At 35.6% G+C, this 13,281-nt stretch overlaps 2 protein-coding genes across 2 annotated transcripts in view; both read left to right on the top strand.

Annotated features, from left to right (window-relative positions):
* LOC134801062 (uncharacterized) overlaps positions 1-7,877 on the top strand; it is a 79,008-nt gene extending 71,131 nt beyond the window's left edge. The window contains exons 23-28 of the mRNA XM_063773591.1: positions 1,406-1,471; positions 2,178-2,232; positions 5,543-5,589; positions 6,312-6,412; positions 6,632-6,713; positions 7,773-7,877. Of these exons, the coding sequence (XP_063629661.1) occupies positions 1,406-1,471; positions 2,178-2,232; positions 5,543-5,589; positions 6,312-6,412; positions 6,632-6,713; positions 7,773-7,820 (399 nt within the window). The 3' untranslated portion in view covers positions 7,821-7,877. The remainder of the gene's footprint in view (positions 1-1,405; positions 1,472-2,177; positions 2,233-5,542; positions 5,590-6,311; positions 6,413-6,631; positions 6,714-7,772) is intronic.
* The window catches only part of LOC134801033 (uncharacterized), a 338,387-nt gene that overhangs the window by 168,573 nt on the left and 156,533 nt on the right, over positions 1-13,281 (top strand). The window lies entirely within an intron of this gene.

The following is a 13,281-nucleotide window of genomic DNA, read 5'->3' as shown; positions in this document are numbered from 1 at the left end:
CGAGAAAATAGGCTGTGACAAGCAGACAGACAGACGCACGAGTGATCCTATAAGGGTTCCGTTTTTTCCTTTTGAGGTACGGAACCCTAAAAACACTCCTAAGTTAGGTATGTATACGTAAAAATACAAATCTGTTTATATATTTAACCGAGTAATTCCTCCGTCCAAAATTTTTTTACCAAATAAGTTATTGGTATTTCTGCTGGGATATTTTTTTTTATATTTCATATATTGTTGCAATACGTTACATGAATATGTCCGGTGAAGACGAAATTTTGAAGGGAGCATTTTTCCCTAAAAAGATATTAACGATTTAAGACTTTGGGTATTTACTTAAATACTATTATTATTATTCTTTGGATATTTATACAATACTTTTTATTTTTTGATACTTTATCATATTGTAAGGTTTTTTCTGGCTGAGGAATTACTGCGGGGTCCACTACCTTTATTTACTACACTACACGCCACGACTTGATATCAAGTCGTAGCTTTGGTCAGGTTTGTATACGAGCAATTTTTGACATGGCGCTGATGACACTATTACTTCATTGACGTGGCGGCGAAAAGGTTAAAAGATTGTAACTTTTTTTGCCCAAAAGTTATTAGGGTGAATTTTACTTTTAAAAATGCATAATTTTATTTTAGATCGTACCTACTCATCGATTACTTTAAATTTTGTTAAAAATAACTTAAATTACTAATACAATTCAATAACTATGATATCCGCGATCGCGATTATCTAGTTGGGGGTTTTCTGAAAAATTGGTACCATTTACTTTTTTCGAAAAACTTTTGGGTTGTTTAGACACAGATACACTCAAATCAATAAAATAAATGTCCGCAGTTTTTCATACAAATTTTGGGTGTCAGTTTTGTGACGACGGTCCAGGTATGTGAAAATGCTTCACAAAACTGTCATTTGTTTTTGGGACACCTTTTTTTCTTTTTAAATCGTTAGTCCTCGTGATCCTGAGTAGAAATAACCCCAAAGTTAATGGATTTTCGAAAAAAAAAGTGATACACTCTTATGCCCGTTACGTTATACATTGAGAAATCGAAAATTGTTATAGATGGTCAAGCAAATCTTGTCAGTAGAAAAAGGCGCGCAATTCATATTTTCTATGAGACGATATCCCTTCGCGCCTACATTTTTCAAATTTGCCGCCTTTTACTACTGACAAGATCTGCTTGACTAACTATATCTACCTCTCTATCGCTTTTCGATATTCAGGTGATAGAGAGGGGTTGATAACACATCGAAAATAAATTCATCTTTGACCGTGCAAAACAGTAGAAATTTTACAGACAGCAGTGAAATATGAAAATACTCCAAATTTTCTCTTGAATGTTTTTAAATGTGTCATTATTGTTATGATAGCTTTACATTTACATTCGTTTTCAGTCGGAGGAGTACTACAACCAGGTATATTACATGACCGTACTGCCATCAAGCCAATCACGTCATAAGGTACGGTCGAAAGTTTTAATTTATGACCCATTTTGTACCTTGTCACAGTGACAATAGTATGAGGTCTCCAGCGACTTTCATATTGAATGTCACTGTGACAAGGTACGAAATGGGTATATTAAAACTTTCGACTGTACACATACACAATTTCTTCATCATCCATCATCTTCCTGGCGTTGTCGATACTGGCCACGGCTCGGGAGGCCGGGGTTCGCTTGGCAACTTATCCCAAGAATTCAAGTAGGCACTAGTTTCGACAGCCATCTGTCCTTCTAACCCAGAAACTAGACCTTAATTCGGTTTAGTCCGGTTTCCTTAAGTTTCCTTCACAGAAAAGCGGGTGGTAAATATTAAAGGATACGTAATTTAAGTTACGAAATAGTCATTGGTATGAGCCGGGCTTTGAACCCGCGACCTCCGGATTGGAAGTCGCTCTCTCTTAATTCTTCATATTCATTTCATTTTTAATTACCTATGGCTAAAAAATAAATGCATTCCCGTTGCAGTTGAAATAAAAATCTGGCTGTTTCATACATTTTGGCTTATCCATTTTTATGGGCGGGTAAACTTTTTTTCGCGATTTCGGGGTTGGTCCCGTAGTAAAAGTTGCTCAGTATAATCCCAAAACCTCCCTGGCAACGGGAATTAAATTATTTTTTAGCCACCGTGTATACAGAACTACCGTCAAGACTTTTTTATGTTTCAGAAAAATTCCGTAGGCGAAAAGCCAAGTTTCAAAATGTATCGCCAGTTGGGAAAAGGTTAGTTGTATTTAAGGTGCAGTATGTAGATACAATCAGCAGCTTTTTAGAGTTCCGTAGTCAACTAGGAACCCTTATAGTTTCGCCATGTCCGTCTTTATGTCCGTCCGCGGCTTTGCTCCGTGATTGTTAGAGCTAGCAAGCTGCAATTTGGCATGGATACATAAATCATGTACGGCGACAGAACGGTAGTAAATAGTACAAATTTTTTTTTTACAGTACATATGGTCCTATTTTCCCGCACTAGTGCGTAAAATAGCACTTTTCGTGCGATGTCAAAAGTTTAAAGGGCCATATGTACTGTAAAACGTTGTACGATACACGTGCGAATAGGTAATTCGCCACTCTTTTCGAATTTCCTCTTTTCCGCACTTGTATCGTAAATAACTATTTCGCTTTAATCCAATGTTTGGTGTGGGTTATCGTTGAATAGGTCGTTTAAAGCCAATAAGGGTCTTTACATATTCATAAAGTAAATAAGTATTTTCGGATATAATCGCTTCGAAAAAAAAAAATTACGCATGCGAGTTCGCGCGCTTCTAAATCCCAAGTAGCATTGCAAGCTGTATATAAGCTGTATTAAAGTTTATTTGTATACTATAAGCTGTACAGTTAGGCTGTACAAAGGCTGTATAAGCGCTTATACAGCCCTTATAAGTAAAAAAAGGGCCCAAATTATACAGCCTTTGGCGTTATTAGAGCTGTAGAGTAGCTGTATAAGCAATACATAAGCTGCATAATAGCTGCATTACAGCTATATTTCGGTGTAACAGGAAACCTTAACACTACAGATAATCTCTTATAAGTACGATATAAGAATATAAGTTTTAAATTAGTTATAAGAAAGAATTACAAGAGAATAATAATCATTTAAGAAACTAAAATGTCTTAATCTTGTTCATTCGTAATATAGTAATGGCGACAATAAAGTGTTATAGTGGATGGTAAAAGTAAAAGTAAATATTATACAGGCCTTGAATGGAATTTTACATTATTGGTAAGTGCGGATTATTATTTATTGTGAACCTGTGTATCTTTTCTGGCAAAATATTTACGCGCCTGCAAAATAACAAAGAGAAACCATAAGGAAAATATCAAAAATCGGTAAAGTTACTGTTTGTTTTTAAGGTTAGAGTATCAAAAATATTTATAAATATTAATTCTAAGGCTAAACAATTTATTTTAGCTGGTAATCATAACACGGCGTTAGTCTGCTAAATATTTGCAAGTATTTCTTTAATTATATTTACAAATACGTTTTTTTATTTCTTGTAAAATGGCGACAATTTTTAAACAGCCTACAGGATAGTTGGAGAGCATTATAATCTTAGTAGCTGTGCTGTGTAATAAATAGAGTGTCTTTTACAGCTTTTGTAATTAAAACAGCTTTATAATAGAATATTTGTATTCGTTTGGCTGTATTTCGGTTCTCCGTACATAAGTTATAATTCTCTTTAGAGATCCGTATAACAAATAAAAAACCTGTACTGTAACTGTCATTCATTAAAAACATTCGTAAAAACTAAAAAAACTAAAACTAGTGCCTACGTCAAATCATGGGATTAGTTGTCAAGCGGACCCCAGGCTCTCATGAGCCGTGGCGAAATGCCGGGATAACGCGAGGAAGAAGAAGACTGTAACTGTCATATATTCCTTTAGTTTTATAATACACTTATTTTCAGAAATCATTACACTACTATACTTATACGAGTGTAAAATTACGCCAAAAGATTGTTATAAGCGACTCTATCGGTAATACAGAAAAAAGCTGTACTATAGCTGCCATTTATTCATTTGGTTTTATAATACCCTTACAGACAGAAGTTATACAACTACTATTCTTATAGGAGAGTAAGATTACGCCATAAGAAATAGCTTTAAAACGGGGTTGACAGATACATTTGTACAGCTACAAGTGCCAAGTGATACTACAATACAGCCTGTATACAGCTTTTACGATAAAATTAGCTTGTAGTGTTTCATAACACTTAATGTTTTAAAACGGAGTTGACAGATACTTTTGTACAGCTAAAAGTGCCAAGTGCAAGTACAATACAGCCTGTATAGTAGGGTGATTCACTTTTGTATGGAGAAAAAAAAGTTGTAATATTTTTCCTGACTTTGCTCACCAATGGAGTCTCCCCACACTAAAAACTATTTATTTCAATTTTCAAAAGAATCGAATAACGTTTAGAGATTGCACAAGTTGAAAAGGTAGAGTGAGAACCCCATACATTGCGTGAAAATGAACTATGTTCTAAAATGACAAAATATAATGATCTAATACTAAAATCGAATGAGAAAACTGAATTTTGCGTCTAAAATACGATAAAAGCACTTTTCCTTTGGAAACAGGTGGAAAAACTGGAAAATCTTAATTAGAACATTTATCGAGTAACCAAAATCCAAGTTTACTACTAATTTTACAATTTATTTATATGTAGAAGGTTCAGTATCACCCTACTCTCCACTTTGATGGTAGCCGCTTAAACCATTTTCTACCCTCCGATGTAGAGTCGTTGGTTATTTGAAAAATCTTTGTTGAAGTTGTGCAACCTCTAAATGTTTACCGATTTTAATTTTTTTTAACGTATAATATTTTCTTATCAGTTAGAACAAGAATTCGAGCAAAGTCAGATGAAAATCGAAAATTCGGAAAAATGAAACACCCTCTGTATACAGCTTTTACGATAGAATTAGCTTGTAGTCTCTCACAACACTTTTAGTTTTATAGTAGATTTTTTATATTCTGATAAAGCACCCCATGCTTCCGCAGAATCCTTTATAATGATTTTATACAGCTTGAGCTGTATAATGTCTGTAAAGTACCTTTTATACAGCTTAAATCTTTTCTGACACTCTTATACGTCCCTTAAATCACTCTAAGTTCTTAATTGGCTGCTATATTGATGTTGCCGACACTTCCATGCTACTTGGGATGAGCCTTAATACTACCCTTCATAGCTCTGGTTATTACCTATAAGGGGCTATTCATAAATTACGTCATTTCAAATTAGGGGGGGGGGGGGGGGTCTGGACATCGGATGATGGTAGCATGACGTAGGAGGAAACGGGGTCATTCGAAGCATGGTTTTTGGATGATTTTAGGGGGGGGGGGGGTCAAAAATCGTCAAAAATAGATGAAGTAATTTATGGACAGCCCCTATTAAGTACTAGTAGGTACATATTAAATTATACATGACTGTTTTCCATAATGTAAACATCCAAAGAGGATAATCGGAGCTACGTGTGTATGGAAAAGCGGTTGTCCCCTTTTCTCTTAAGATTTCAGGAGTCGGTTTGATTTCAGGCCCTAAGGCACGGAGACTGAAAGAGTGCCACCCGGTCCGTAAAAAAGTGAGTCTTCATGTATATTAACTATTACATTACATTAGCGATACGTAATTACTTCTAAATATTCCTAGAAAGCCTAAAAAGGCCATTTTCAGGGTTCCATACCCAAAGGGTAAAAACGACCCTATTACTAAGACTCCGCTGTCCGTCCGTCTGTCTGTCTGTCACCAGGCTGTAACTCATGAACCGTGATCTAGACAGTTGAAATTTTCACAGATGATTTATTTCTGTTGCCGCTATAACAACAAATACTAAAAACAGAATATAATGAATATTTAAGTGGGGCTCCCATACAACAAACGTGATTTTTTATGCCGTTTTTTGCGTAATGGTACGGAACCCTTCGTGCGCGAATCCGACTCGCACTTGGCCGGTTTTTATTGTTCATTCAATGTCCGTTTAGATTGCCACCAAATCGCTGCCCCAATATTAAAGGGTTCTATGTTACATTTTAAAAATAGTTGAAATTCGACTTAATGTCACTATGACAATGTTCAAATTTCAGTTCGACAAAAGTGAAACATAGAACCCTGTAATCCCCCGATTATAATAGCTAAAATAAACCTGTTGACGTATGGCTTGGTCGGCCTCACCGTAGCCTGGCAGTTTTTGCAGTCCGACCAAATTTGTGGTACCACGTGACAGCTATTATTTGCCTCATCGAAAAATATTATATTGGGGCAGCGAAATGTCCGTACACTAAATAATATAAGTATTATTTTAAGCATTTACAGATGCATAGCAGCTCTGTGAACATTACGCCAAAATGGCGGCCAGTCGTCACTGAGGAACAAGCTCACGCCCTGAAGCATTACAAAAGCATGAGGTAAACTTTTATATAAAAAGCCCGCTACACTCTGAGGGCCTGCCGCGAACACCGGATTACGCAAATTGCGGGCATTCTCTTTTACTTACTCCAATTAAGGCGTAATTAGACTGACAGAGAAGGATGCCCGCAATTTGCGAACTTCGGATTTCGCGGTAGATCCTCTGGCGCCATGTGTAAAATACTTTAACAGTGCAACCCAATTTTTTATCGTTTTAGGAACCCCATGGACAAAAATAAGAATCACAGACCCAGAAAAATGAAACACGAAAGGGATAATGAACATTACCCGAATTCGCAAGTAATTATTGATTGCATTATTATAAAGTCTGACCAGTAATATGTATATGATCATTGTCAAGAGGGCGCTGTTATGACAGTTCAGTATATAGTACGAAAAAAATAGTTCAAGTGAAATTCCGCAACATTGCGCGTGATCATATGTGTTCGCGATAAACTCAAAAACTCCTAAACGAATTTTCATGCGGTTTTCAACTATCAATAGTGATTCTTGAGGAAGGTTTAGGTGTATAATTCGTTAAGGTTTGGTGTAACCCATGCGAAGCCGAGCCGGGGTATAGTAGTATCAAAGAGAACAGAGTGTATAGAGGCGGATTGTCAAAGTAAATTATGTAGCCACTGTAAATTTACTGCCATCTTTCGACGCATGATTAAAATTGTTAGGACGCCATTTGACGCCTGATGGCGCCATAACCTTCAGCCTACTCTCGAGTAGATGGCGTTAATATTAATATTTAACACATATCAGTAAAAGAATAATGATCAAAGTCAAATTGCGTTCTAACAGTTTTAATCTTCTGTCGAAAGATGGAAGTAAATGTACTGTAGCTACATAATTTACCATGACAGTAACTCTCTATTTAAAATTCTCTTTGGTAGTAAGTATATAAATAGGTGCCTATCAGAATTCTTGCCCTATGACGGTCAAAAATAAAGGCCATAGTCGGTTTTCCATAGTAAGTTGGCCCTTAAGTCAATTTGATTCGGGTTTTTTTTGTGAGTACCTCTTATGGTGAAGGATATTTTTGCTGAGTATCAATTAACATTTCCTTTTTTTTTATATGACAACTGGTATTCGTTTTTTGAGTATCGATGCATACCTAAATAAAGAACACTATTTAAAAAATTGAAGCAAATCGCTTGAATACATCCCGAAAAACATACATTAAAGAAAAATTTAATAAAATCATAAGTCAAAAACTGTCACCAGTAGGATGTTGATACTCAGCAAAAATATCCTTCACCATAAGAGGTACTCACAAAAAAAACCCGAATCAAATGACTTAAGTACCAACTTACTATGGAAAACCGACTATGGCCATTTATACTTTTTTTTCAGACAAACTTGAATATATGGGCGCCCAGTGTTTTTTCGAGCAGCTATTGATTTATTTGTAAAATGTGAAAGTTTTGTGTCATTGAATAAAGTATCTAGTAAAAACAATATTATTTCTTTCATTAACCTTTCATATACTTACCACCATCTTACGACCTACTTACTGTATGTAGCAGTGGCGGAGCGTCCATAGAACTGGATTCCCATCGGATTGTCTGATATTCAGGCTCTTGGGCCATTTTCTTTAAACTTATGAAGAAAAGGAACGGCAACTTAGCTACGGCTTGCCTACGAACAATATAGACGCGCCGCCACTGGTATGTAGTGGTCAAAAATAGTGAGTTCAAAGTTAACCCTTTACCATAGGCTGACATTTCAAAAATGACAATCGAATGTCAGTCTTACTCATCAAAAATAGAACACATGTTTGAAGTGCCGTATGTGGGAAATATATATCACTTAGCCTGGTAAAGGGTGAAATTTTATTCACCAGCCAGACTCTGCGTAGATACCGCGTCTTTACCATAAGGGCACACGGGGCCCGTACCTAGGGCCCCCATCTCAGAGCTGGGCACCGTTAATCAAAAAGTTAACTTCGTTAATCCGTTAAATAAAAAGTTTTCTTCGTTAAACGTTAAAACGTTACTTTCAAAAGTTTTAACGGAAGTTAAAGTTAATTCGTTAATCGTTAACTCGATATAGTAAATATACGCAATAGGAAATAAAACTAGTAGAAATAATCATAAATTTTGATTTTTATTAAAGACTAATGTACTAATTAACATGGTAATCATTACTAATTAATAATAGCATAGCCAATAAAAATATCATTCGCTAGCATCTGCCATAAGGTGCATGTTCCCCTTCATGAATCATATGAACCTAACGCAAACTACTGCCGTATTCGAACTTCAAGATATTCACAAGGGACGACACGTAATACATCCATTCTAGATACGTTATAGTTTAGATTTCAACTAGTTCTCTTTTGCAGCTCAATTCGGGCAACCAGTGTCACTTTTACGTCAGATAGTGTTAGATATATCTATTAGATGTGAATTGGATCTCTAAGTCATATCTTGTGGAAATCGTTCAAGAGTATCTCCAGAATCGCATAAATGTCAAATTTGACAGGTTAGATCTTAAACATATCGTTATCGTATCTTGGTGACGTCTGAAAGATATCTAGTAGATGTCTATTTAAAAATCCGAATCGGGCCCCTAGTCGGAACGTGATAGGCGCGGCGCGGCAGCGTGTGGCCTTGGTGTGAGTCAGATAGTGTTAGATATATCTATTAGATGTGAATTGGATCTCTAAGTCATATCTTGTGGAAATCGTTCAAGAGTATCTCCAGGGGGCCGATTTTTGAATTTCGACCGCTCGATTTCGTGTATTTCGTTCAATAATATCTCCACTACTAGGCATTTAAATTCTACTAATAGAATTGAAAACGAGTGGTCAATACCACTCGATTCCAAATTTCTATCGCTCGTATTTCAAAAATTAGCATTTCGCCGTTTTTCAAAGATTTTCGAGTGACGAAATCGAGCGATCGAAATTCAAAAATCGGCCCCCAGAATCGCATAAATGTCAAATTTGACAGGTTAGATCTTAAACATATCGTTATCGTATCTTGGTGACGTCTGAAAGATATCTATACGTAGTAGATGTCTATTTCAAAATCCGAATCGGGCCCCTAGTCGGAACATGATAGGTGCGGCGCGGCAGCGTGTGGCCTTGGTGTGAGTAGGTAAGTACTTAGGTATTAACGATTAACGGACTTAAGGAAAGTTAACGGAAGTTAACAAGTCCGTTACAGGTTTTTAAAGTTAACTTAAAAGTTAATCCGTTAGGTACTCGAAAACTTAAGTTCGTTAATTAACGATTAACGGACTTCTGCCCAGCTTATGCCCCATCCTTAGAGGGTCCCGAGGGACAGACAGTAACAGTATAATATTTGATTATCCGTAAAAATACACGGTGTAACATGAGGAAACCGAATAATTTCAACCATGCATTTCTGAGGTCAAAAGAAGGAAAAAATGTAATATAAGTTTAGGTCAATTACGCCAAAAAAAAAATTTTTTTTGTTTTATTTTTTCTATTTTTGGAATGTATTTGTGCATAAAAAATAAATGTTATTGGTAAACTTGTCACTTAAAATTGATCTTTACTTTTTTTTTTTCGTAAAACCTACATTTTGCAAAGTGTTACTTGTCACTTTTTGACATCTATCAATAAGGATATTTAGACTACGTCCCATGGCAGCAACATCACCATCAAAAAGGCCTTTTACACTATGTAACAATAAAAACTTTTTTTTTTCTTAAATTAATATTACTTATCTCTGAAACTAGGCGAATTTCAAAAAAGTTTATTGGACATTTTTGTCTCTAAATATGATCAGGAATACCCTCTTAAAATTATTCGGTTTCCTCATGTTACACCGTGTAGAAGATCGTAGTAGAAAAATGTTAGTTTAGTTTAGTTTCTTTACTTTCCAAAAGGGCCCCAAATTCTTATATGTTCAAAGGCCCCAGCATAGTTTAAGACGGCCTTGGCGTAGTGAATTTATAGATCATACTAAACAACTTTTATTAGGTATAGTATAGGGTATAGAACCAATACCGAAATCGCGAAAAAATTTTTGACTGTCCCATAGAATACAGCGGCATGACATCAGCCGGAATGTATGAAACAGCCAAATATTTTTTTCTCGATTTCGGGATTGGTCGCATAATACTATAAGTTGTTCAGTGTGATGACCTATGTACAAATTCACTACGCAGAGTATGGCTGGTGAATAAAATTTCACTCTGTATAAAGAAATCACAAAATCAGAATCATCACAAAATCGTTTTCGAAAAAATAGATGAAGATGACAAAAATTATCGTAGCCGATTTTTTAATTTCGACCGCTCGATTTGGTGGCTCGAATCGAAACGAAAGTCGGCGAATTGATGATTTTGAAATACGAGCAATAGATATTAGGAATCTAGTGGTATTAACCACTAGTTTTCAATTCTATTAGTAGAGTTTAAAGGCATATTAGTGAACATTTATTATATTCGAGCGCTCGAAATTCAAAAATCCGCCCCAGAATCCTTATCAACATGGACAAAAGGTTAATAATAGAGATGCAACGGATAGTTGTTTGGCCGTATACCGGATATTCGGCCTGACCATTGGCCGAATATTCGGTATCCGGCCGCCGAATATTCGTCCGGCGGAATTATACCTACATTTCGGTTTTTCAGGTGCGCATTGTGAGGTTTTGACCTGTTTCGTAGTGGACATTCGCGCGGACTCATTTCTAGGTTCAAAATAAGTGCGCGTGCAAGTGAGTGGAATGTTTTTTAAATTGTTTTAAAATAATAAACGAGTACGATTATGACCGTGACTGTTTCTTATTCCAATTTTGTTTACTCCGAAATCAAGCAAAGTTACTATCCGGTATCCGGCCGCATACTAGGCCACTATCCGGTATCCGGCCGGATGTTAAAATAGTGGCCGGATAGGCCGAATACCGGATAGTAACCGAATATCCGGTGCATCTCTAGTTAATAACATCGATCCTACTGGGCTGTATACTTGTATAGCCTTGAGTCATTGATTGTGTTTAAATACGAAGGAAACAATAAGTATTATGTAATAACAGAATGAGAATGTTTTAAAAAACACTTACCTGACCGAAGGATAAACATAAATGCAGACTTGGGAAATTCTAAAAAACTAATTGTGCACATTTTTAGAGGAATGAACTTTTATAATAATTATTAAAAATTTAAAAGACATAAACAGGAATATAAAACTAAAACTAACTACAATTAAAATAACTAAAACTAAAAATTAAAAATACCTATCAAAATTTGGTGCCCTCGGGAGGGTGCCCAACACGCAGGCAGCGTTCCCGCGGTGGATTACGATTGCAATTCTCTGCGCGAGAATAAATAAATAATAAATTTGTAATTTTTTTAATTGTGCACATTTATTTCTATTCAAAGTAAAACGATTTGCTTTTACACTGGGCCACAAATCTGACAGGCAAATTGTGTAAGATGATTTTTTCGGCTTAAACTGTTTTCGGCTCTAACCCTTCTGTTGAACAAAAGCGTGTTAGGTATTTCTTTTAATTTTTAGCAGAGTGCTGGTCAGATCCCGTCTTCGGCAAGCGTCCTTAGTAACAATGTCGTTTAAAAAGCGACTATAATCGTGATAGTATTAAGTTTCAAATTTATGTAACAGCTCATTTGGAAATTAATGTAACAGGTCATTCGCCCACATGCAGGTAATTTTTCGAGATAACAAAACGTGTTATACATTTCAAATTACCTCAGAAAATTCCAACTACTTATAACATGATTATAACTAGTGGTTAAGAGGATTGTTTTCTATAGCCTCGTGAACGTTTAGTATAGTTTTTAATTTTGGGTGCCCTGAAAACCAGCGCCGTGTCTTACATACACTGCTTATGCTGAGCGGCAGCAGCAGCATCCTATTTGGTGTACGTTTCTTTGTTTATTTAATTTGCTGTACCTAATGTATGTTTTTACGCCAAATAAATATTTTCTATTTCTATAACGTCAGTAGCAGCACCTGACTATAAATTTTGGTTACTATTTATAATATTTAGATTATTATTAGTTAAGAGCCCATCAACGTGCACACTAGCGCCACTGCTAAACAATCGTGATTATTTAAATGTAACGACAGGTATTTAAAAAAGTGGACCGCTACGTACTGTATTGTGTATTTAAGTACCTTTTGGATACATTAAAGTAGTTTTTAGTTGCTGGATTCGTCAATCTGGTGTACTGCCATCTCGCCGAAATATTTTTCGCCTAATTTCACTTCCCGACCAACTTATTGCAGTACTTTTAGTTGGCAAACCAATCATAATGCTTAGCATATTATTATTTAGCATAATTTTTATTTGATCACAATTTTATTTAGCAGATGTTCATTTTACCACGATTTATTTAGAATAATAGTCACTAAGCAAATGTTTTATTATACCTAACTAACTATTTATTGTTAAATAACGTTTGCCCAAATTGAAACTTCGCATACTTTTTATTTGATCACAATTATTTTTAGCATTTTTTTTATGACCCGTAAAACGAAACTGCTCCCAGAGATAGGTAGGTTATGGTTATTTTTTTTATGACCCTAAAAACGAAACTGCTCCCAGAGATAGGTAGGTTATGGTTATTTTTTTTTATGATCCGTAAAACAAAACTGCTCCCAGAGATAGGTTAGGTTAGGGTAATTTTTTTATGACCCTAAAAACGAAACTGCTCCCTGGGATAGGTAGGTTATTCACAATATTAGGCGAAAAATAATTTATGCCTATCAATACATTCGACATAACAATAAAATACATTTTGAAACATGACCAACTAAATATATTGCCATACAATAATATTGTTAATAATCATTTGCGACATGTTATATATGCGAAACATTGGTTGGCCATCTGATAGTTTTGCCAAATGATACTATGGGAAAAAT

This window comes from Cydia splendana, chromosome 21, assembly GCF_910591565.1.
Source record: "Cydia splendana chromosome 21, ilCydSple1.2, whole genome shotgun sequence".
Lineage (NCBI taxonomy): Eukaryota > Metazoa > Arthropoda > Insecta > Lepidoptera > Tortricidae > Cydia > Cydia splendana.
Note: the sequence above shows the minus strand (reverse complement) of the source record. Positions and strands in the feature narration are given on the sequence as shown.